Source organism: Muscardinus avellanarius (genome assembly GCF_963383645.1).
Source record: "Muscardinus avellanarius genome assembly, chromosome: 1".
NCBI classification, from domain to species: domain Eukaryota; kingdom Metazoa; phylum Chordata; class Mammalia; order Rodentia; family Gliridae; genus Muscardinus; species Muscardinus avellanarius.
The window spans coordinates 145,675,238-145,701,637 of NC_137786.1; the positions used below are offsets into that span (position 1 = coordinate 145,675,238).

The following is a 26,400-nucleotide window of genomic DNA, read 5'->3' on the forward strand; positions in this document are numbered from 1 at the left end:
CAGAAAAAGAAATTTATTTGTAATTCCAACAGGTTTGGGGATGTGATTATTTTTCTTATTTAAAAAAAGTTAAAATAGAAAAGAATAAAAAATGAAATAGCTTATTTTGAGTATATGCTGACGCAGGGGGGTGACGCTGATGTCAGCTGGCTTTCTGGTCACACAGGGCTGTGTGCTGAGTCAGCTGCCTACAGCTTCTGAATCAGCAGAGCAGAGGCCCCTCCGCCTCCGTTACAAATACTGGCGAGACCGTACTCTCCTTGCTTCAGGGCGTGAGCCAAATGGACAACAATCCTGGCTCCAGACATCCTAGGACAAAGAATGCATTCGATTCTTTAGTGAAGAACAGGTTTATCGCTTTTCACAAAATCATTCAATTCCAGTTTAACTTTTTTTTGTGAGGGGGGTGTCTGGGGATAGAACCCAGGGGCATTCGACCTCCAATCTACACCCCCTGCCCTAATTTTTATTTTAAAACCGGGTCTCACTGAGTTACAGAGGGCCTCACTAAGTAGCTGAGGCTGTCTGCGAACCGCGATCCTCCGGTCTCAGCCTCCCGAATGCTGGGATTACAAGCGTGCGCCACCACGTCCAGCTCCAAATTAACTTCTTGAAAACCTTATTGGCCACTACTTAATAGCTGAATTAACTAGCTGAATTAACTACTTAAGGATATTTGTTTGAGGAAGGGGAGTACAGCTCTTCTAAAGTGTGAATATAGACTTTAATCTTCAGTTTCTTTTTTAGCTTAAAAAACTACTACATCACATCTTGTTGTGACAGGACTCTGTTCACAGTTGAGTATTACCAGAAGTAGATGGAAATGCCAGGTGTGGTGCACACTTATAATCCCAGTACTGGGGAGGCTGAGACAGGAGGATTGCAGGTTTGAGAACAGGTTTGAGAAAGTAGTGGGACTTTCATCAATCAAGTGACACCCTGTTTCAAAAACAAATCTAAAGTATGATAGAAGTATAACTTGGAGGTAGAATACTCCTGGGTTTAATCTCCAGTTTTCTCACACACAATTGGGTAGAAAGGAAAACTGGAATTATGAAACAGCTGCTCAAGTTTAAGTAGAAATAAAAGGCAGCTATTAAGATATTCTACCTAAGTCGGGCGTGGTGGCACACGCTTGTAATCCCTGTGCTTGGGAGGCTGAGATAGGAGGATAGCATAGGTTCAAAGCCAGCCTCAGCTACTTAGGCTCTCAGCAACTTAGTGAGACCCTGTTCCTAATAAAATATAAAATAGGTCTGGGAGTATAGCCCAGAGGTAGAAAGCCCCTGGGTTCCACACCCAGTACTACCAAGAAAGAAAAAAAAAAGATATTCTACTAACCCAATTGGATGCCCCAGAGACACAGCTCCTCCATTGACATTCACTTTTTGGGGATCGATCTCCAGCATTTTAATGTTTGCTAGTACAACCAGACTAAAGGCTTCATTTACTTCCCACATTGTAATGTCTTCCTTTTTCAATCCTGCATCTTTAAGAACCTAAAGAGAGATGTTGTTAGTAATCACAACTTATTTTCATTGTTTTCAGATTCTCCAACTTAGGTTTATACTTACCTTTGATGTAACGATTATTTCTTTTTTTCTTTTTGGCACAAAGGAATTGAACTTAGGGTTACTATATACTATCAGCAATTTTTTGGAGGGAAGGGCAAGTACTGAAGACTGAACCCAGGGTCATTCTACCTCCAAGTTCCACACCCAGCCCTTTTTTATTTTTTGTTTAAAACAGTCTAAGCTCTAAGATGCTAAGGGTCTCACAACATTGCTGAAGCTGTCTTTGAACCTGCAATTCTCCTGTCTGAGCCTCTTAGTTTTTATTTTGAAATAAGATCTCACTAAGATGCTGAGACTGGGCTCAAACCTGCAATCCACCCAAGTACTAGGATTACAAATGTGGGCCACAATGTCCTGCTAATGTAACAGTTATTATTTTTTTTTTTTTTTTGGTGGTACTGGGACTGGAACCCAGGGGCCTTCTACCTCCGGGCTACACTCCCAGACCTATTTTATATTTTATTTGGAAACAGGGTCTCTTAAACCAGCTGAGGCTGGCTTCGAACCTGCACGATCCTCCTCTCTCAGCCTCCCAAGCGCGGGGATTACAAGCGTGCGCCACCACACCCGGCTTGTTACGGTTATTTAAATACAGGGTTATGCCGGGCATGGTGACCCATATCTATTATTCAAGTACTTGGGAGGCTGAGACAGGAGGCTCACAGGTTTGAGGACAGCTTCAGCAAGTAGTGAGACTCTATTTCAAAATTAAAATAAAAAATAGGACTGGGGGTGAAACTCTGAAGTAGAATTCCCCTGGGTTCAATCCCCAATACCACAAAAATAAGTAAGAGTTTTTATTTTAGAAGGATCCTTTTATTTGCAGATTTTGTTTTGTTTTGTTGTGGTACTGGGGATTAAAATCAGAGGTATTCAACCTCAGAGCTACACTCCCAGCCCTTTTTTAAACTTTTTATTTTGAAACAGAGTCTTGCTAAATTTCTGAGGGCCCCACTAATTTGCTGAGACTGGCCTCAAATCTATGATTGTCTTGTCTCCATCGCCCATGTACTAGGATTATAGGAATGTACCACCTTTCCTGGTTTAGATTATTTTATTTTCTCATCTTAATACGTTATACTCAAATAATTTTATTTGCATTATTTTATGTCTCATTTAGGGAGACAGAGAAATTTGATTTTTTTGAACATATCATGAATGCTTATAAAGAGGGTGTGTTCTAGCTTGGCATGGTAGTACACGCCTGTAATTCTAGTACTTGGTAGGCTGAGACAGGAGGATTGCAGGTTCAAGACCAGCCTAGCTATGTAGCTAGGCCCTCGGAACTTTTCTGAAATAAAAAATAAAATAGGACTGTAACTCAGGTATTTGCTATATATAAGAACATGCTTAGCAGGCTATGTGGCACACACCTATAATCTCACTACTTGGGAGGCTAAGACAGAAGGATTGCAGGCTTGCAGCCAGCCTCAGCTACTTAATGAGGCCCTCCGCACTTAGTAAAAATAAATAATAAAAAATATACATATAGTGCTGTTCTACTATAGAAAAGGTATTCTAATCTGATACATTAACTTTCAGAAGCTACGTATTCCTTTCTGAGCTCAGCCTCCTCTGAACACATCAGTTCTCCAGCTCCCTTTTCTTTCTGTTTGCTCTTCTCAGAAGTTCACTGTACGATGATGCCCTCTGGAAGGAATATTTGCTGGAGTTACGCAGATTTTATATCTTCTACTGAAGATTTTTTTTTTTTTTTTGGCGTGTCTGGGAATGGAACGCAGAGGCATTTGACCTCCGAGCTACACCCCCTGCCCAATTTTTTTATTCTTTATTTTGAAATAGGGTCTCACCGAGTTGCGGAGGGCCTCACTAAGTAAGCTAAGGCTGTCTGCGAACCGCGATCCTCCAGTCTCAGCCTCCCAAATGCTGGGATTACAAGCGTGCGCCACCACGCCCGGCTCTACTGAAGATATTTTTTGTTTTGTTTTGCTATACTTGTTCTTAATTATTTTCAGAAGTGGGGAGATTTGAGATTAAGCTATCTCTATGCATAAGTAACATTTAAAATATAAAAACTGTGACCCTGATATAATAAGTAAACCTGAAGTTGACGTAATGAAGTACAGTCTCTCACTGTTTTCTCACCTTAGGTACAGCATATGCCGGTGCAATTGGAAAATCAATGGGGTCTACAGCAGCATCAGCAAAAGCTATAAAAGAAGTGATGTTAAAATCTTTGTCACATGCACACAAAGCCCAAATTAACCTCCTAAATATACATTTCCTAGCCAAGCATGTTGCACAAGCTTGTAATCTCAGTACTTGGGAGGCTGAGACAAGAGAATCGCAGGTTCACGGCCAGCCTCAGCTATTTAGTGAGTCCCTCTGCAACTCAGAACCTGATTCAAAATAAAGAATAAAAAATAGGGCTGGGCCAGATGTGGTGACACATACTTGTAATCCCAGCATTTGGGAGGCTGGGACAACGGTTCAAGGACAGCCTCAGCTACTTAGGCCCTTTGCAACTCGGTGAGACCCTGTTTCAAAATAAAGAATAAAAAATAGGGCAGGGGGTGTAGCTCAGAGGTAGAATGCCCCTAGGTTCCATCCCCAGTACTGCAAAAAAGAAAAAAAAAGAAAAAAACTAAGGTAGAATGTCCCTGAGTTCAATCCCTACTACCAAAAGAAAAAACCGTGATCTAGGGGTTAATAGTAGTTCAGTGGTAGAGCACATAAAGCCCTGCATATAATGTTATGCCACATTATACCCAGGGCTTTATGTGGGGTATACCACACAAAAAAAGGAGAGAGGTGAAGTAACAAGCATCTGTTTAAGGCCTTAGGAAGAGGGCGGTGGATGTGTCCTCTCCCTCCCTACTAGAAAGCAAACCTTGCCCATGCTAAAGCAGGTGCTCTACCACTGAGCGGCACTACCAGCCAAGGCAGATTTTAAAGGTAAAAACAGGCTTGGAGAGCTTGAGAGCTTACCCACAGCCACACAGTTTATAAATGCAAGGACATCTACATTTCTTATTTCCACAGTGGCACATGCCTGTAATCCCAATACTTGGAAGGTTGAGACAAGAGTATTGCAGGTTAAAAACCAGTCTCGGCAAATCAGCAAGACCCTGCTTCAAAATAAAAAAGCCAGGCGTGGTGGCACACGCTTTTGATCCCAGCATTTGGGAGGCTGAGATTGGAGGATCGTGGTTCATGGACAGCCTCACCTACTTAGCGAGGCCCTTTGCAACCGAGTGAGACCCTGTTTCAAAAATAAAAAGACTAAAAATAATCCCAGCATTTGGGAGGCTGAGACAGGAGGATCCCAGTTTGCAGACAGCCTCAGCTACTACTTAGGCCCTTTGCTACTCAGTGAGACCCTGTTTCAAAAAATAAAAGAATAAAAAATGGGACTATGGGTGTAGCTTGGAGGTAGAATGCCCCTGGGTTCTATCCCCAGTACCACAAAATAAATAAATAACAATATAGGGCTGGGGGTATAGCTCAGAGGTAGAAAGAACCCCTCTGGGTTCAATCCACAGTACCACACATGCAAAATCTACAAGGACCGTCAGTGTGATGACACATGCCTGTAATCTCAGTACTTGAGTCTAAGATGGGATGGCAGGTTTGAGACCAATCTCAATTTAGTGAGACCCTGTTTCAAAATGAAACCAAGGCTGGGGGTGTAGCTCAGAGGTGAAACGTCCCTGGGTTCAATCCCCAGCACCATCAGTGAATAAATAATACATCCTTTATTTCTAGACTCCTAATTCCAAGTTCTTTTTCTTCCACCTGGCTGCCTCTTTGGGTAAAACATGTACCTTTCTTTATCTTGTGTTCTCCTACTCACCATATCAGAAAAGATTCTGGTTTTTTCCTTTTCTTTTTTGGTACTAGGGATTGAACTCAAAGGCATTCTACCTCTGAGCACCCCAGCACTTTATTTTTTATTTTGAAACAGTGTCTCGCTAAATTGCTGAGGCTGGCCTCAAACCTGCAATCCTTCTGTCCCAGCCTCCCAAGTAGTGGGATTATAAGTATGTGCCATGTAGCCTGCTAAGCATGCTCCTATATATCGCAAATTATAACAAAATTATTAAAGGAGTTCCTATCTCAACTGAAATAATGTACCAGTTAAATTCTGCCACAAAGTACAACCTATAGACAAAAATAACCACCTCCACTATGCATTACCAACAAGCACGCTTGGCTTCAGGAAGCGCTCACAGGAGTTGAGGAATAAGCAAGGTCGGAGGTTTACCTGCTATTCTTGCCAGTGGCTTAACATTGAGCCTCTTGACCGCATCCGCAGTCATCAGAACCACAGCAGCCGCCCCGTCGTTCAGGGTGCTGGCGTTGGCGGCGGTGACCGTGCCTGAAAGCAACAGCGAGCCCGAGTCAGAACACATCCACAGATGCCTAAAGAATGTCGTCTGGGTGGCTAAAAGCATGAAGTTATAAATACGATGGAGGAAATTCCTGCCCTCAGGAAACATGCAAAGCTTCGTATAACACGGTGTGAAAGTGCCTTGTCTCAGTGCTTAGTGACTCTTTCTCAAAGCTAGCTCAGAAACACCTGCATAATGGCACAGTGTAAATGCTGGCTGACCACTCTACAACCACAGGACCAGTTCATGTCTTTCTCCCCAACATCTAACCCTGCTTACTCAAAACCAACAGGCACGATCTACTTCCCAAAAGTGTCCAAATCGGGTATTTCTTTTCTAGAATCACTTGAAGTTAAATGTTAATACTAAAACCCACAAAAGTGAAGCCAGGCATGGTGATACATGTCTGTAATCCCAGTGCTTGGGAGACTGAGACAGGATCCCTCAAAAACTTAGACCCTGTTTCAAAAAAAAAAAAAAAAATAGGGCTATGAATATAGAAGGCCCCTGGGTTCCATACCCAGTACAAAAAAGTTAATTTAAAAAAATTAGCCGGGCGTGGTGGCGCATGCTTGTAATCCCCGCGCTTGAGAGGCAGAGACAGGAGGATCACGCAGGTTCGAAGCCAGCCGCACGTGCTGGCTTAAGAGACCCTGTTTCCAAATAAAAATGTAAAAATAGGTCTGGGAGTGTAGCCCAGAGGTAGAAGGGCTTCCAGGAACCCCAGTACCACCAAAAAAAAAAAAAAAAAAATTAAAACCAAGCTGGGTGTGGTAGCGCACACTTGTAATCCCAGCATTTGAGAGGCTGAGACAGGAGGATCGCGGTGTGCGGACAGCCTCAGCTACTTAGGTCCTCTGCAACTCAGTGAGACCATGTTTCAAAATATAAAGAATAAAAAATAGGGCTAGGGTGTAGCTTGGAGGAAGAATACCCCTGGGTTCCATCCCCAGTATTGCAAAAACAAATAAATAAAAAACATAGAACTATACACTTGAAACAAGATAATTTCATGATATGTAAATTTTCTTTTTTTGTGTGTGTGGTACTTGGGATGGAACCCAGGGGCTTTCTACCTCTGGGCTGCACTCCCAGACCTATTTTATATTTTATTTAAAAACAGGGTCTCTTGAAGTTACTGAAAGCCTCACTAAACTGCTGAGGCTGGCTCAAACCTACATGATCCTCCTGTCTCAGCCTCCCAAGTACTGGAATTACAAGCATGCACCACCACGCCTGGCTTATGATATAAATTTTCAATAAAGCTATTTTATTTAAATGTCAGCTGGGCATGGTGGCACATGCTTATAATCCCAGTACTTGAGAGGCTAAGACAAGAGGGTAGCGGGTTCGTGGACAGCCTCAGCTACTTAACGAGGCCCTCTACAACTTAGACCCTGTTTCAGAAAAATAAAATAAGGCTAGGGGTGTAGCCCAGAGTTAGAATATCCCTGGGTTCAATCCCCAGCACACACACACAAACTTAACATGTAAACTTCACTTTCAATTCACAATAAACTTTCAAGATGACTGTATGTGAAATAAATTCTACAGTCATGTTATACAATATCTTCTCTAGGATTTAAATACTGAAGGTATAAACAGTTACATGATTTAAAATATGCTTTGAATTAATATTACTTTGTTACTTTTGTCTGATATATATTTGTTGGGGGGTGGGTATGGGAATGGACACCAGGGGCATTGTACATCCGAGCTACACCCCAGCTCTATTTTTTAGACTTTATATTTTTGAAACAGGGTCTCACTGAATTGCAAAAGCCTCGCTAAGTAGGCTGTCCACGAACCGCAATCCGCCGGTCTCAGCCTCCCAAATGCTGGGATTACAAGCATGCACCACCACGCCCGGTCTTGTGTAATATATATTTAAGATGTTAAATATTAGATGTTTTCCAGAATGATCTTTTTCAAATCCTTTAGGCAAATCCAAGAGTAAATATGGTATAATTTATTACTAACCATTTTCTTTTTGGAAAACCGTCTTCAGCTTGGGAACTTTACTAAAATCAACACGTTTATATTCTTCGTCTTCTTTCACCACTACATCTGGTTTACCTAAAACAAATACATCTAAGTGATCAGTACTCAAAACAAATAGTCATTCAGCAAGAAACTGCTGCACAAGGTGCCTCGCGGTCCATGCCTCCCTTTATATGCCTGCCTACCGGAGACCATCTGAGCAAATGCTCATATAGAATCCACTGTCGTGATCTCTATTACACTCATGTCCTAAAGAGTTTAGTAAGTAGCTTAATTGATTTGAAATCTTCTACACGGCCACATCCCATTACCTTTCCTTTCAGGCACCTCCTGTGTTCACTGACCCCAGAGTTCGTTTTCCAGCTAACACTGGATACTCTGGTCGTCCACAGCACAGGCATCATTCACTGGATAGATGTGCAATCTAAACTAAGTCAATGAGGCTATACTCTGGTTTTAGTTGGTAAAGTCTCTTTCCACTTCAAGAGCCAGACAGATATGACCCTAGAGATGGAGGCAATAAGTTAAGAAAACCTAAGAAAATAAAGCATGCAGATATGAGAAGCCAAAAGAGTATGTCCTCACATACAAGTGAAAGTCTGGTTCTAATCGCTGACAGCTGACAGCTGACTGGTTCATCCTTCAATTCTGGGAGGCACTACACCCCGTCCCCCACTCTGGCCACCAGTAATCTAAATATGCCCCCCTTTTCACACAAGCTAATATACCATCTCTCACTTACATGAACAAAAGTTCTAATACATTTCTCAAATTAAAAATATGGGGTTGAGATGTGGCTGTGGTAGTGTGCTGGACTGGTATGCATGAGGGGTTCAATCCCCAGCACCAGCCACACAAATGCTCAGTGAGTCTTATCACTAGACATTAAATTGGATTGAAATATATTATCTCTGAACTGGCACCCCTTCTCTTTGTTAACCATAAACAGAAATGTTAGTGTTTTCCACTTAAATGAAAGATAATAATGCACTGATTTAAAATGTAAACAGGTCCGGAGTGGTGGCACACGCTTATAACTCCAGTACTTGGAAGGCTGCTACAGGAGGATCACAGATTCTCGGTCAGACTCAACTACTTAGTGAGGCCTTCTACAACTTAGTGAGACTGTTTCAAAATAAAGAATAAAAATAGGCCTGGGAGTGTAGCTCGGCAGTAGAATGCCCACATTCAGTCCCCAATACCACACACGCACAAAAAAAAAATTGAAATAAAAAAAAATTTAAACAAATTCAGCAACACATAAAATCTATTAAAAATAAAATCTAAATAAGGAAAAATCATTTAAAAATTCATCTCTTTTGGAACATTATCTGTGTACCTTTTGCTGTAATTGTGACAGGAGTAACTTCGTTTCCAAATTTCCCAGCTTCCCATGCTGCCTTACTTCTGGTGTAAGAGCTAATAGCGTAAGTATCCTGTGCATCTCGAGCAATATTCAACTTCTTTGCAGTATTCTCAGCACAGTTACCCTGATAAATTTGGAATTTTTAAAAACCAATTAGTTTTGCATAACTTAGAAGACAGGTTAGTAGTTAAAACTTAGTTTCTTAAAACATACCCAGATAAGGCACTGGGTAACTTTTCACTCATGCCTTATCCTCAGATGTTTGCATTAGGTCAGAGGTTGTTATTTTAGGAGTCAGAAAATGCCCTAAGTGTGGGGCAATTTCTTTAACAATTATGCCATGCTGATGCAATAGCATACAAAAATATTTTCCTAAAACAAATGCCTAAAATCAACATTAAAACCCACCCTTTAGGGTGTAGCTAACTAGCTGAGTAGTAGAGCATTTGCCTACCATGCTAAAGGCCCTGGGTTCAATCCCCTGTACCACCAACACCCCCCCACACACACACACACACACACCAAAAAAAAAAAAAAATCCCACCCTTTAGTTGTTTCTAAAATACATTAAAAACTCAAGTATATTAGATAGTATTCCCTACTTCAAATCAGTATTTACCATGTGAATTTTATTGTAGACATCAGTTAGCCCATCTTTTACAATCAAATCTTCAAGCTTCACCCCACCGTATGGTGTTGCTCCTCTGTTCATTACGTATGGCACGTTGGACATGCTCTCCATCCCACCTGCCACCATCACGTCCTGCTCAGCAACAGAGAAACCAAAGCCAGCTCAAAGAGTTGCAAGTCCGCTAGATAAGTGCATTCAACATGGGTTATTAACCACTTGTTACACAGTGAATATCCTTCTTTACCACACGATCCTGATAAAGGAAATGGTTTAAATGTGTAGTGAACAGGTGTGGCACACACCTATAATCCCAGTACTTGGGAGGCTGAGACAGGAGGATCGCAGGCCAGCCTCAGCGACTTAGTTGTGAGGCCCTCTGCAACTTAGTGAGCCCTTGTTTCAAAATAAAAAATAAAATAGGGCTGGAGGTGTAGCTCTGAGGTATAATGCCCCTGGGTTCAATGCCTAGTGCTACAAAAAAATAAAAGTATCTAATACAATAGCTTAGATATCACTCTGCCCCTCCCCCTTGGTTTGCTTTCTAATTGGAAACAGTGCAAGGCAGGTTTGTTTGTTTGTTTGTTTGTTTATTTTTGCGGGTCTGGGGATGGAACCCAGGGGCATTCGACCTCCAAGCTATACCCCCTGCCCTATTTTTTATTATTTATTTTGAAACCAGTTCTCACTGAGTTGCAAAGGGCCTCACTAAGTAATTGAGGCTGTCTGCGAACCCTGATCCTCCAGGTCTCAGCCTCCCGAATGCTGGGATTACAAGCGTGCGCCACCACGCCCGGCTTGCAAGGCAGGTTTAACAGCAATGTGTACATGTAACTATGGCTCCTAGAGATGCGAGAAATAAATTCCAGCACTTCACAACTGATTTTTACCTGTGTTACACCTGGTAGACTAGGATGCACTAGATAGGATTAAAGACCTCTATTTTCTCAGTTCAACACGTAACACTCTATTTGTGGCTGTCTTGGTCTCACTTTCCTCATCTACAAGACGAAGGACTTGGTTCTGCTAAAATATAAGCTCTATGGATCTAGGTCTTGTCTCCTAACATCACATTTGCTGAGCAGCTCAGCATCCTCCTGATGATCTCCAGATCAGCAAAGAGAATGCCTACACAACCTAACAACTGAATCTGGGCATTACAGAAAATTATAAATTAGTCATTGGTCCTGGGTTCAGGCAACGATCTGATTCCCAGGGTCAGCACCTTGTCCCCTTTGTTATCAAAACCCCTATTCCAGCAAATACAAAATTTATGATTTTTTAAAATCATGTGGGTGTGGCTCAGTAGTAGAGAGTTCTCCTAGTATGCCCAGCCCCAGCACCCAGGATTCAATAAAGAAAAACAATATATCATCCAGAAGAGTAAGACTTTTTGGGGGGGGGGCAGTATTGGGGATTGGACCCAGGGGCATTCTACCTCCAAGCTACACCCCCAGTCCTATTTTGTTTTATTTTATTTATTTTTATTTTTATTTCTTTTTTTTTTGGGGGGGGGTACTGTAGCCCGGAGGCACCCTTCTACCTCCGGGCTACACTCCCAGACCTATTTTATATTTTTTTATTTGGAAACAAGGTCTCTTAAGCCAGCAAGGCTGGCTTCAAACCTGTGCGATCCTCCTGTTTCCACCTCCCAAGCGTGGAGATTACAAGCGTGCGCCACCACGCCCGGCTTATTTTTTCTTTTGAAACAGGGTCTAAGTTGCTGAAGGCCTCACTAAGTACCTGAGGCTAGCCGCGAACCTACAGTCCTCCTGTCAGCCTCCCAAGCAAGTGCCACCATGTCCAGCTTAAATAAGACTCTTACAGGTCATCCCCAGTCCAAAATGTCTTGGCTGAAAACTTTTAACGCAAGACATTTAAGCTATCGTTCTGCCTATCTGTCAATGAAGTCACAATCCCAGGTACTCCTTCCTCGGTGGTTGAGACAACAGAGCAACCTGACATGCATGTGTGCTGGGGACTGAACTCGAGGCGTTTTACCTCTGAACCACACTCCCAGCTTTATTTATTTTATTTTTTCATTTATTTATTTGCAGTACTGGGGATGAAACCCAGGGGCATTCTACTTCTGAGCTATACTTCCAGCCCTATTTTTTATTCTTTATTTTGAAACAGGGTCTCACTGAGTTGCAAAGGGCCTCACTAAGTAGCTGAGGCTGTCCACTGCTGCGATCCTCCGGTCTCAGCCTCTCCAGTGCTGGGATTACAAGCGTGCACCACCACGCCCGGCTATTTTATTTTTTATTTTGAAACAGGCTTTCAGTAAGTTGCTGAGGCTAGCTGTGAATCTGTGATTCTCAAATGTGCACTACCACACCTGACTGCAACTTACAAGAATCATCCTTTTTCTTTCTTTCTTGTGATGCAGGGCCTCATATTTGCTGGGCAACTGCTCCTTCACTGTACTACCTCCCAGCCCAATAATTTCATTTATAAAACATGATCAACTTAGATTTTTACATTAAGACTGGATATTGTTTTCTGTTTAGCTTTGTTGTTTTTTTGGGGGGTTGCAGTACTGGGGATGGAACCCAGGGGCATTCTACCTCCAACTACACCCCAGCCCTATCTTTAGTGTTTTCATTTTTGAAACAGGTTTCACTGAGTTGCAAAGGACCTTGCTAAGTAGCTGAGGCTGGCTGCAAATCACGATCCTCTGGTCTCAGCCTCCTGAATGCTGGGATTACAAGCATGCGCCATCATGACCACCTTGGACACTGTTTTAACTAAAGATGGAAAGTAAAATGATTCTTACCTGATGCCCACACATAAGATTTTGAGAGGCCATCATGATGGCTTTCATTCCTGAAGCACAAACCTTGTTTACAGTGGTGCATGGAGTAGAAACAGGTAAACCTAAAACCAAAATAAGTGCTACTTTAGAAAGACAGATACCCAGCCAGGCATGGTGGCACACGCCTGTAATTCTAGTACTTGGGAGGCTGAGACAGGAGGATTGCGGATCAAGGACAGCCTCAGCTACTTAGTGAGGCCTTTTGCAAATCAGTGAGACCCTGTTACAAAATAAGAATAAAAAATAGGGCTGGGATGTAGCTTGGAGGTAGAATGTCCCTGGGTTCCATCCCCAGTACAACAAAAAAAGAAAAAAGAAAGAAGGAAAGAGAGAGAGAGAAGAAAGAAAAGAAAGAAGGAAACAGGGAGAAATATAAAAATGAATAGAGCTGGAGATGTAGCTTGGAGACAGAATGCTCCTGGGCTCAATCTACAGTACCAAAAAAAGAAAAAAGAAAAACAGATATCATAAAGTAAAAGAAGCCAGGTGTGGTGACACACACTTGTAATCCCAGCATTTGGGAGGCTGAGACAGGAGGATCGCATTTCACAGACAGCCTCAGCTACTTAGTGAGGCCCTCTGCAACTCAGTGAAATGCTGCTTCTAAATAAAGAATTAAAAAAAAAAAAAATAGGGCTGAGGGTGTAGCCCAGAGGTAGAATGCCCCTGGGTTCCATCCCCAGTTGTGCAAAAAAAAATAAAAAATAAAAGTAAAAAGAATACAGCATGTTATTATAATCTGCAAAATTTCTTCTGACAGTACATCCATAAATGCTAAATTACATTTTTCATTTAACAATGGATTTAAGATGAAATGACTTACATTTTTCCACTCTGAAATTTTAAGTATAAAAGCAAAAATGTATTCCATGTACCTGCACCCAAGACTGCTTGCCTCGCAGGGGCCTGTCCTTCACCTCCTTGTAGAACATTGCCCATGTAAGCTTCTTTCACTTCTTCCTTTGGAATTCCTTTTAAAAATAGCAAAAGAGCATTCCATATATTCTTCAACTTGGTAATGAGCGTTACCTAGTAAGCTACATAACAGCATCATCAAGCATGTACAAGCCTGTATTATCCATTGTGAGTTTCGTTCCTAACTCTATCATACAAGGGAATTGACAAATGGAGATATTCTATCTTTTTTTTTTTTTTCTTTTTTGGTACTGGGGGTTGAACTCAGGAGCATTCTACCTCCAAAGTACATCTCCAGACCTTTTTATTTTATTAGTTGGAAACAGGGTCTCACTAAATTGCTGAAAACCTCACTAACTTGCTGAGGCTGGCTTCGAATTTGTGATCCTCCTATCTCAGCCTCCCAAATACTGGAATTACAAGCATGCACTACCACACCCAGCTTTTTTGAGTGTGTGGTAATGACTGAATCTGAGGGTATTCTACCTCTGAGCTACACCCAGCGCTATCCCTATTTTATTCTTTTAATTTTTCCTTCTTCTTTGGTACTAGGGATTGAACCCAGGAGTATTCTACCTCTGAGCTACACCCCAGCCCTATTTTTTTTTTTTTTTTTTTTTTTTGGTAGTGGTGGTACTGGGGTTCCTGGAAACCCTTCTACCTCCGGGCTACACTCCCAGACCTATTTTATATTTTTATTTGGAAACAGGGTCTCTTAAGCCAGCACGGCTGGCTTTGAACCTGCGCGATCCTCTTGTCTCCGCCTCCCAAGCACAGGGATTACAAACGTGCACCACCACACCCAGCTTTTTATTATTTTATTTTGAAATAGGATCTCACTGAGTTGCAGAAGGTCTCACTAAGTTGCTGAGGCTGGCTGCAAATCTTTGATCCTCCTGTCTCAGCCTCCTGGGGATTACAAGCATGCTCCACCATGCTATGTCATTTCTAAGAGTTATGTATAGAGCCGTGTGTGGTGGCGCATGCTTGTAACTCCAGTAACTTTGGGAGGCTGAGACCAGAAGATCACTAGTTCGCCGCCAGCCTCAGTAACTTAGGCCCTCTACAACTCAGTGAGACCCTGTTTCAAAATAAAGGATAAAATAGGGCTGGGAGTGTAGCTCAGAGGTAGAATGCCCCTGGGTTCAACCCCCAGTACAAAAAAAAAAAAGCTATGTATATATAAGTGCAAAATGATGTGTTCTACTGAATCATTCTAACACAAAAAGCAAAGAAACTACTGACCTGCCTTTTCGATGGCTCCCTGAATCACAATGGAACCCAGCTGAGTGGCTGGCAGTGAGGACAGGCTGCCCAGAAAGGATCCAATGGGTGTTCTGGTAGCACTTACTATGAACACCTCCTGGAAAAACAGAAGACAGTGAAAATTACTATGGGTATTTTACCCAAACTGCCTTTCATTAAACATAATTCATATATGAGCTAAGAAACAGACTATTCTTTTTTAATTTGTTATGGTACTGGGAAGTGAACCCAGAAGCATTCTACCTCTAAGGTATACTCTTAGGCCAATTTTAAGATAGATAGATAGATAGATAGATAGATAGATAGATAGATAGATAGATAGATAGATAGATTTTTTTTTGTACTGGGGATGGAACCCGGGGGCACTCTACCACCCCATGACACCCCCAGCCCTATTATTTTTAATTCTTTATTTTGAAACAGGATCTCACTGAGTTGTAAAGGGCTGCACTAAGTATCTAAGGCTGGCTTCAAACCTGTGCGATCCTCCAGTCTCAGCCTCCCGAATGCTGGGATTACAAGTGTGCACCACCACACTAGGCTTGATTTTATTTATTTTGAAAAAAGGTCTCACTAGGCTACTGAGAGCCTTACTAAGTTGCTTAGGCTGTCCTTGAACCTGTGATCCTCCTGTCTCAGCCTCCCAAATACTAGGATTACAAACTGCACCACCATGCCCAACTGAAAGATTATTTTTATGAATGAATAAGTAGTCAAAGATTAAGATAATCTCAATATTTGTGCAGTTTTCAAACAACACTCAAAGCTGTAAGTTTATGATTTAAGACCCAAATAGAAAACCTAGGCCTTTAAGTCTTTCAAACAGACAAAGGCTGGGCATAATGGCTCAGTCCTGGGAGGCCAAGATAGGAGGATCACAGATTCAAGGACAACCTCAACAGGTAGTGAGACTCATCAACCTAGTGAGACCCTATCCCAAAAATAAAAGCAAAATAGTACTGGGGGTATAGCTCAGAGGTAGAAAATCCCTGGGTTCAATGTGAGTATCACAAAATTAAATAAACAGACATAAAAGTTCCAGGAAGCCCAGAGTGGTGGCGCATGCTTGTAATCCCAGCATTTGGGAGGCTGAGACCGGAGGATCACGGTTCACAGCCAGCCTCAGCTACTTAGTGAGGCTCCTTGCAACTCAGTGAGGCCCGGTTTCAAAATAAAGAATTAAAACATAGGGCTGGGAGTGTAGCTTGGAAGTAGAATGCCCCTGGGTTCCATCCCCAGTACCACAAAAAAAATTAAGAAATAAAAATAAAAAATAAAGATTCCAGGAGATTTAAGGACAGAAGTTTAAGTTTTGACTCTACTCCTCTGTCAAAATTTTAATTAAATGTCACTTTAACTTTGTTAGCTTCATAATAACCCTAACCAAAGGCATCCTTCCTAAAGGGAACTCTGGGCTAGAAATCAAGGCCTGTAGCTAGATAGAGCCATATCACTGAACGAGGACATATCCAGAGCCCTACTTTCTTAAGCAACTAGTGAGACAACAAAAAGTAGATTAAAAGGGCTCCTAAAAACCACCTGGGGAGCCGGGCATGGTGGCGCAAACTTGTAATCCCTGCGATTGGGAGGCAGAGACAGGAGGATTGCGCAGGTTCGAAGCCAGCAGCGCTGGCTTAAGAGACCCTGTTTCCAAATAAAAAAAGTATAAAATAGGTCTGGGAGTGTAGCCCGAAGGTAGAAGGGTTTCCAGGAACCCCAGTACCACCAAAAAAAAGAAAAAAGAAAAAGAAAAAACACCTTGGATCACTTCTCTCCTGCTACAGGAGAGAACATGCCTGCTACAGTCTTTTACTACACTCTAGATAAATTAGAGAACTAGAAAGATAGATTAAGTCACTTTAGGAACCATGTCAAAGGAGATGGCTGGTGGCTGTTGTCTAGTCCCAGCCAGTCCCAGCCAGTCCAGCCCCCTCTCCCACAGCCTTCCATGTGGCCTCTGCCTTGTGCCAAGCACAACTCAGTAGGCATCCCTAGGCGTGAAGGAAGAACACTACCCAGTTTTCAAGGGAAAGTTGTTCTACAGCAGATATGGAGAAACAGCAGGAAGTATGCAGAGACTACCTAAAATTGTTTTATTGCAATCAAGGAGATAAATATTTGAAATCTGCTATTCCTAACCATTACATAATCCTGCTGACCTTCAGATATACCCAGCTCATAAATATACACATTTTATTAACTCTATTTCCTTTATATTATTGAAATGATAAGGCACAATTTATACTTACATTCAAAGTAGGTTTTGATGCATAATTTCGCTCCGTGTATCTTACTTCCTGTAATATAAATATTTGTGTTATAATGTAAAATATATTAATCTGTACACTTTCATGCTTTGCAGTGAACAGAATTATACTTATCTCTTCCTGCCTCTTTATGCTTTTATTTCCAAGTTTTCCGCAATCTGCATATAAAAGCTACTTTTCTAGCTGGGCATGGTGGCGCAGGCTTGTAATCCCAGCATTTGGGAGGCTGAGAAAGGAGGATCACAGTTCACCGACAGCCTCAGCTACTTGGTGAGGCCCTTTGCAACTTAGTGAGACCCTGTTTCAAAATAAAGAATAAAAAATAAGGCTGGGGGTGTAGCTTGGAAGTAGAATGCCCCTGGATTCCATCCCCAGTACCGCCAAAAAAAAATTTTTTTTAAAGCTACTTTTATGATTAACTGTTCACTGGAATTGTATGTTTTAACTTCTGATGAGTTTATCACATTAAAATTTCCAAATCCTTCTTAAGTACAGAGCTTTCTAAAAATGCAGTTTTGCCGGGCATGGTGGCACATGCCTGGAATCCCGTAGGTGGGAGGCTCATTTCACCCAGCTGATTTCAAACTTTCTATCTCTAGTTCCCATGTCTTTTTTTTTTTTTTAATCATTATTTTTGTGTGTGCACTACTAGGGATGGAAGCCCTTTTTATTTTGAAACAGAGTCTCACTAAGTTGCAGAGGGCCTCACTAAGTGCTGAGTCTGGCTGCAAACCTGTGATCCTCCTGTCTCAGCCTCTCAAGTACTAAAATTACAAATGTGTGCCCCCACATCTGGCTTTAGTTCCCATCTCTTAATTGCAGGTTCGAGGCCAGCCTTAGCAGCTCAGACCATTTCAAAATAAAGAAATAAAAAGGGCTGAGGGTGTAGCTCAGAGGTCAAACCAGTCAGACAGTCAGACCTGACTTTCATCTCTACTCCTTTACCACTGTTGGCTCTGCACACAGTCAACAATGTCTGTAAGGTAAAGCCAAGCACTTCCCAGACTTTGGACCAGGGGCTCTATGAAGTCTAGCCATGTGCCCAAGGTCACCAAGGCTAGGCTGAGAACTATAGCGCTCCCCACAAAACACCCCTGGTTTGATAAACATTTACCTGTTAGCAAATAGAAAGGTATTTTTTAGCAAATATATATAAGCACATATATAACCATTAAATGTATCTATGTAGAGAACACAAATTTATCCATAGCTTTCTATAAGCTCTACTCACCTTCATAATGCCGAGTATAAGAAAAACGATTGGTACACATTTTCATGGAACTATGTACACATACTGTTACAAATATATATTGCTCACAAGTTAAAAGATATAGTTAAATGTATCAGAAATATAAATATTTCACTATAATCACATCAACTTCTCAGCAACACTGTGCTCAACTTTCTTCTTTAGAAAATACACAGAGGTTGCCGGGCGTGGTGGCGCACGCTTGTAATCCCCGCGCTTGGGAGGCAGAGACAGGAGGATCGCGCAGGTTCGAAGCCAGCTGCGCGCGCTGGTTTAGGAGACCCTGTTTCCAAACAAAAATATAAAAATAGGTCTGGGAGTGTAGCCCGGAAGTAGAAGGGCTTCCAGGAACCCCAGTACCACCAAAAAAAAAAAAAAAAAAAAAGAAAGAAAATACACAGAGGTAGGTATGCCGGGCATGGCGGTGCGCACCTGTCATCCCAGCATTGGGGAGGCTGAGACAAGAGGATCCGGGTTCATGGCCAGCCTCAGCTACTTAGTGAGACCCTGTTTCAAAATAAAGAATAAAAAATAGGGCTGGGGGTATAGTTCGGAGGTAGAATTCCCTGGGTTCTATCCCCAGTAGTACCACACACAAAAAAAAAAGAAAGTACAAAGAGTGGTTAAGGCTGGGCTGACTGGCTCAGTGCTTGCCAGGAGGTTATGTGTACTCACTTTGTTTTCTCAAATACCCTTCTGAGTTGTTCTGAGAATGAAATGAGGTAATATACATGTCACTACAGAAACCCTTTTATTGGCTTCCATTATAGCACTATTTTGTGGATCCGCTCTAACCTAACCAGCTATATTTTTGTAAGTCTCCTTGACCACCTCCCCTTCCGCTTCCCAACCGCTGCGTGCCAGAATGTCCCAGGACTGTGTTCCAACTTCATTCCTTCATTAGTCAATCATATCTAGGCACCTTGCTTTAAGCAGCATTTATGTGCTGATGATTTCTGAAATTTTGGTGGGGAGGGAGACTAAGGAGACTGAACCCAGGAACAGTCTACCTTTGAATTACACGTTAGCCCTTTTTATTTTATTTACTTATTTATTATACTGGGGATTCAATCCAGGGGTGTTATATCTCTGAGTTATACCCCCAGCCCATTTATTTATTTATTTATTTATTTTTGTGGTACTGGGGATGGAACCCAGGGGCATTCTATCTCTGAGCTACACCCCTGCCCTATTTTTTATGCTTTATTTTGAAACAGGTTCTCACTGAGTCGCAAAGAGCCTCACTAAGTAGCTGAGGCTGGCCGCGAACTGCGATTCTCCTGTCTCAGCCTCCTGAATGCTGGGATTACAAGTGTGCACCACTACGCCAGGCTTCCCCCAGCCTTTTTTATTTGGAAACAAGATCTCACTAAGTTCCCAAGGCTGGCCTCAAACTGCAATCCTCCTGTCTTAGCTTCCCAGTCCTAGAATTACAAGTGTGCACCACCACACCCAGCTGATTTCAAAATATCTCTCTTTAGTTTGTATCTCTTAATTGAGCACCAGACCTATATGCCCAAGTCACCTCTCCCCATTTCTACCCTTAAGAAGCCAGCTCCTTTCCAGTATTCCACCCTCAGATGCTCAAGCCAAAATCATCCTTCACCTCTTCCTTTATCTCAACCTGTAAACCCTAGAAGCTCTACCACAGATGTCATCAATATTCTGTCCAAAACACACCTAAATTCTTCCACTCAGTGTCATCTACTGACACAAACCCAGAGCCTGTCTCTTACTCCTGTTGGCAGCATTTACTTATTCCTGAACCGCCTCTCTATAGTCTTCCTGATTTTAAGTATGTAAATCAGAGCTGGGCCTGGTGGTGCACGCCTGTAATCTCAGTATTTAGGAGACTGAGACCGGAGGATAGATAGAGAGCAAGTTAGAGGTCAGCCTCAGCAAGCAGTGAAAGTCTCATCAGCCTGGCAAGACCAGGTTTCAAACTAAAAATAAAAAAATAGGCTGGGCGTGGTGGCGCACGCTTGAAATCCCAGCATTCAGAAGGCTGAGACAGGAGGATTGCGGTTCACAGACAGCCTCAGCTACTTACTGAGGCCCTTTGCAACTCAGTGAGACCCTGTTTCAAAATAAAGAATAAAAAACAGGGCTGGGGGTGTAGCTCGGAGGTAGAATGCCCCTGGGTTCCATCCCCAGTACTACAAAAAAAAAAAAAAAAAAAAAAAAAGAACAAGTGATGATTAGTAAGTGATTAGTAAGTGATGCTTACTAATAACTTTGAAAACAACACATCAGGGTAAAGTAAGTATCTTATGGAACCAGCAAAATAAGAGTAATTGGGGCTATCTTACATGAGATTGTCAAAAAAAAAGTTTCTCTGGAGATGGCAATGGAGCTGAGAAACAAGCAGGCTTGGGAAGATTTGGGGAAAGAACTCCTGAGGCACAGGGAGCAACAGGACAATACCCATGAATGAGGAACAGAGCGCATGCGTACCAAGGACGGGAAGAAGAGTAACGTGGCGGAGCAGACGAGCAGCGGATGCAGAAGCAGGGACCAGACGGGCCCTGAGGAGCCTGGATCCTGGCCTGTGCAATCACAAGCCACTGACAGCTTTTATGATATAAAAAGGCCACTCTAAGGCAGGCGCAGTGGCGCACACCTGTAATTGCAGGACTTGAGAGTCTGAGACAGGATCGCAGGTTCGCGGCCGGCCTCAGCTACTTAGCCCCTCAAAAACTTAGTGAGACCCTGTTTCAAAATAAAGACTAAAAGCCAGGCATGGTGGCGCATGCTTATAATCCCAGCATTTGGGAGGCTGAGACAGGAGGATCACAGTTCGCAGACAACCTCAGCTACTTAGTGAGGCCGTTAGCAAATCAGTGAGACCCTGTTTCTAAATAAAAATAGAGCTTGGGGGTGTAGCTCAGAGGTAGAATGCCCCCAAGTTCCACTGCCAGTACAGCAAAAAATAAATTAATAAATTAATTAAAAATAAATACTATAAAATAAATCTGGAGTTGTAGCTCAAAAGTAGAATGCCCCTCGGGTCCATCCCCAGTACCACAAAAATAAATAAATAAATAATATAAATAAAATAAGACTAGGGGAGGGGGTAGCTCAGAGGTAGATAAAGCCCCTGGGTTCAATCCTCAGTGCCAAGAAAGAAAGAAAGAAAGAAAGAGAGAGAGGGAGGGAGGGAGGGAAAGAAAGGAAGGAAGGAAGGAAGGAAGGAAGGAAGGAAGGAAGGAAGAAGGAAGGAAAGAAAGAAAGAAAGAAAGAGAGAAAGAAAGAAAGAAAAAAGCGAGCCAATGTAATGGGTGAGAGGTCAAATTCCATTCCACAAAATGGCACAGAAAAGTGAAAATCCCTGGGTAAGTAAATGATTACTTTATTCAAATAGCATCCAATACAAATGATTGCAAGCTCAATTAAGTGATATGGGCTAGAGATCTGACACACTCACTCAGTGGTACATCACCAGTAGGAGAACCTGGGTTCAATTCCAGCACCAAAAAAGAATGCCACATTCCACGTATCAGATAACTTTCAGGCTCATTCTGAGAGTTTTTTGTTTTGGTGTTGGTTTTGTTATTGCTGTTGTTGTTTTGTGGTATTCCCCCAGCCCGATTTTATTTTTTATTTTGAAATAGTGTCTTGCTAGGTTGCTGACAGTCTCACTACTTGCTGAGGTTGTCCTTGAACCTGTGAGCCTTCTGACTTTGCCTCCCAAGTACTGGGATTACAGCCATGCATCACCAAGTCATGCTGTTTTTGTTTTTTAGTGTTTTGTTGTTTTTTGGTACTAGGGATTGAACCCAGGGCATTCTTCCTTCAGCCTACACCCCCAGCCTAATTTTTCTTATTTGCTTTTTTGTTGTTGCTGCTGCTGTTTTTGCGGTACTGGGGACAGAACCCAGGGCCATTTTACCTCCGAGCTACACCTACAGCCCTATTTTTTATTCTTTATTTTGAAACAGGGTCTCACCGAGTCGCAAAGGGCCTCACTAAGTAGCTGAGCCTGTCCTCGAACCGCAATCCTCCTGTCTCAGTCTCCCAAATTCTGGGATTACAAGCGTGCACTACCACACCCAGCTTTTATTTCTTATTTGAAAACAGGGTCTCCCTAGGTAGCTATGGGCCTCGATGAGTTGCCAAGGCTGACTATTAAAATAATTAAACAAAGCATGACTCTTAAAAAATTAAACAAAGAAGCCGGGCGTGGTGGCGCACGCTTGTAATCCCAGCATTCAGGAGGCTGAGACCTGGAGGATCGCAGTTCGCGGACAGCCTCAGCTACATAGGCCCTCTGCAACTCAGTGAGACCCGGTTTCAAAATAAAGAATAAAAAATAGGGCAGGGGTGTAGCTCGGAGGTTGAATGCCCCTGGGTTCCATCTCCAGACCCGCAAAAATAAATAAATAAATAAATAAATAAATAAATAAATTTATAACTCATCTTTGCAGACTCGACGTTGCGCACCTGTAATCCAGTACTTGGAAAAATTGAAAGTTCAAGGCCAGTCTCAGCAACTTAACAAGACTCTGTTTCCAAATTAAAATATAAAAAGGGCTAGGGGCTGTAACTGGGAAGTAGAACACCCCTGGATTCAATTCCATGTGCCAAATAAAATAAATAGAACAAAACAAACCTAACCTTTATTATTTATTTTCTTAGTACTGGAAATTGAACTCAGGGACATTCTAACTCCAACCTACACCGTTAGCCCTCTTTTATTTTTATTTTTAAAACAAGGTCTGGCTAGGTTGATGAGTCTCACTACTTCCTGAGGCTGTCCTCAACCTACAATCCTCCTATCTCAACCTCCCAAGTACTGGGATTACAAGCTTGCACCACCACACCCGGATTCACTGGTAATGTAACCCAGGGACATTCTCCCTCCGAGCTACACCCCCAGCCCTATTTTTTTTTTTTTTTTCAGTACTGGTCAGCCTCCCAAATGCTGGGATTGCAAGCGTGGGCCACCATGCCCAGCTCTTCTTTTTATTTTTGAAACAGGGTCTCACTGAGTTGACGAGAGTCTCACTACTTGCTGAGGGTGTCCTCAAACCTGCCATCTGTATGCCTCAGCCTCCCACGTGGAAAAATTGAGATTACAGGGGTGCTCCCCACGCCAAATTTTTATTTATTTATTTATTTATTTATTTATTCATTCATTCATTCATTTATTTTGGTGATACTGAGGGTGGAACCCAGGGGCTTTTCTACATCCAGGTTACACTCCCAGACCTATTTTATACTTTATTTGGAAACAGGGTCTCACTGAGTTGCTGAGAGCCTCACTAAGTAGCTGAGGCTGGCTTCGAACCTGTGTGATCCTCCTGTCTCAGCCTCCCAAGCGCTGGGATCACAAGCATGTGCCACCACGCCCGGCAGCATTTATATTTTTTAAAGACGGGGTCTCACCAAGTTGCCTAGCCTGGTCTCAAACCCCTGGGCTCAAGCGATCCTCCAGCCTCAGCCTCACGAGTGTTAGGACTACAGATTGAGCGGCTGTGCTTCACCAGGATTAATTTTAGACTCTTTTCCCTTGGCTCCATTCCTCACTCCATAATTATCAAGTCCTACATTATTCTTTCACAACCTCTTGCATAATGCTGCTCCCTTTCAGCTTCTATTGCCAGTATCTTGGCTCAAGGTATATTACTCTGCATCCAGACAGGTAAGTTTTTTTCTTCCCAGGCTAATTCTCCATGACCTCTGGCTATAACAAAAGCAAAAATATCAACAGTTCCCACTGGACTTGGATCAAAGACAAACTCTTAAAACAAAAGTGGATTTCAAAGCTTATACCCCAACCAGAAAGAAAAACAAGCTTCACCAACCACACCCTTATCATCTTTATCTATTTCTCTGGCTTTGCCATTCACTCTGGGGTGCAGACTCCCTTGCTTTAACATATGGAAAATACGCTTCTTCAAGGGTCAGTCATTACTATGTTCCCTAAACACAGCTGTCAGAGAGGAGATGTCCACCCGCTAGGATGCCCTTCTTTGTAAGCTTTACTCATATGCCAAGCAAAATTTATGTCCTGTATTACCTGAGTAGCCATTTCCCCCTAAACTATGTATTGGTGGGGGAGGGGGGGTACTAAGAAGTGAACTTAAGAGCATTCTCACCTTCAAACCACACCCACAGCTCTATTTTATTTTAAAACAGGATGTAGCTAAGTTGTGGAGGGTCTCGCTAAACTGCTAAGGCTGGCCTCAAACCTGTGATCCTCCTCCTGTCTCAGCCTAAGCCTCTCAGCCTTACTGGGATTAAGAGGAGTGTCACCCCCTCAACCATTTTTTTTTTCTAAATTTAAAGGTGCTTCTGGGTAGGAATATCCTTGTATTCTCACGGTGCCTCACCCTTGTAAAACCAATGATCATCTATTTTATGGGGGGAAAAAAACTCTCTTAATAATGCTGTGTGTGTGTGTGTGTGTGTGTGTGTGTGTGTGTGTGTGTGTGTGTGTTGCTGAGGATTGAACCCAGGGCTATTTTTATTTGAAACAGGGTCTCGCCAAGTTCCTGAGGACCTCGCTACATGGCTGTCCTCAAACCTGCCACCTCCTGTCTCAGCGCCCCAAGTACTGGGATTACAGGCATGCACCATCACGCCCGGCTTCACATACATGTTTTCAAAGAAAATCACCTAAACAGTTATAAGGGTCTGCAAAAACGATCCCCTCTCTGCAGCCCACAGGTCAGGCTGCGGCCTTCCCGCCTCCCCAGACCCGTGCTCTAACACGCCCGCACAGTGACAGCGATGCCGATCCCGGGGCATCTTCCCGGGCTTCCGGGGCGCCCCGAGCCCCGGTTTGGGCGGAACCTTCCCAGGCAGGAACCTTCAGCGCGGGAACCGGCTGTCCGCACGCCTGGGTCCCGGAGCGCTGGGGCCTAGGCCGCTAGAGGACGGGCCCCGCTCACCTGCATCAGCCTCCGAAGCAGGGCCCTCCGCCCGCGGGCGCCGCCGCGCACGAGCGCCGCCAGGACAGCCATGGTCGCGGAGCCAGGAAGGGTTTCAAGGGCAAAGTCAGACGACGCGCCCGCGGCAGGCCCCCGCAGCAGACCCCGCGACCTGAGGAGGCTCCGCCCCCGCCGCGCCCTCCAATAGCAGCCTCGGGCCGCCGCGGCCGGCGGTGATTGGCCCGAATCAGGGGCGGGGCGGGACGTGGGGGCGGAGCCTCGGCCTGGCTGAGTGGGCTGACGCAGGACCAGCGGCCGGCCGACACCTGACACCCCGCGGGCTCCGGTTCCCACCTCTTCAAACCCTCTGAGGCCTGTGACCCAGGTGTAACGCGAGCCCGCCATTCACAGAGCCTTTACACGTCTCGTCCCACACGAAGGAAATTCATGAATAGGTTTCAAGCAATCCATCTTGCTTTCTTTTTTTTTTTTTTTTTGGCGATACTGGGGATGGAATCCAGGGGCATTCTGCCTCTGAGCTACACCCCTAGCCCGCTTTTTCTTTATTTGGAAACAGGGTCTCATTGAGTTGCAGAGGGACTCACTAAGTAGGTGAGGCTGGCCACGAAACTGTGGTCGATCCTTCTGTCTCAGCCTCCCAAATGCTGGGATTACAACCGTGCACCATGCCTGGCTCAGATGGCTTTTAATTTGGGGGGGGGGGGTGATGTAAGGATTAAACCCAGGAGTATCCTACCTCTGAGCTACATCCCCTGCCCTTTTTTTTTCTTTTTTTCTTTTTCTTTCTTTTTTTTTTTTTTTTTTTTTTTTTTTTTTTGTGTGTGTGTGTGTGTGTGTGTGGCATTGGGGTTCCTGGAAACCCTTCTACCTCCGAGCTACACTCACAGACCTATTTTATACTTTTTTATTTGGAAACAGGGTCTCTTAAGACAGCATGGCTGAGCTGGCTTCGAACCTGTGTGATCTGCGATCCTCCTGTCTCCACCTCCCAAGCACGGAGGTTTCAAGCGTGCACCACCACGCCCGGCCCTAATTTTTATTCTGTATTTTGAGACAGTGTAGTGGAGGGCATCA

General features: G+C 43.3%; 1 protein-coding gene across 3 annotated transcripts; it reads right to left on the minus strand.

Moving 5' to 3' along the window:
- ACAT1 (acetyl-CoA acetyltransferase 1) lies at nt 1-25,401 on the minus strand (the record flags this gene model as incomplete). Of its 3 annotated transcripts, none has more annotated exons than XM_080700909.1 (12): nt 1-309; nt 1,342-1,499; nt 3,681-3,745; nt 5,800-5,913; nt 7,907-8,002; nt 9,267-9,417; nt 9,913-10,056; nt 12,698-12,798; nt 13,612-13,707; nt 14,897-15,014; nt 17,167-17,214; nt 25,327-25,401. In XM_080700909.1, 12 exons carry the CDS (start codon nt 25,396-25,398, stop codon nt 189-191), a joined length of 1,284 nt encoding a protein of 427 aa, XP_080557035.1. In that variant the 3' UTR covers nt 1-188. The 3 variants fall into 3 exon arrangements, with proteins under 3 accessions (XP_080557035.1, XP_080557033.1, XP_080557034.1); XM_080700907.1 differs by having other exon boundaries at nt 1-326; nt 1,338-1,499; nt 25,327-25,398; XM_080700908.1 differs by lacking the exons at nt 12,698-12,798; nt 13,612-13,707; nt 14,897-15,014 and having other exon boundaries at nt 25,327-25,398.
- Nucleotides 25,402-26,400: the final 999 nt, after the last annotated feature.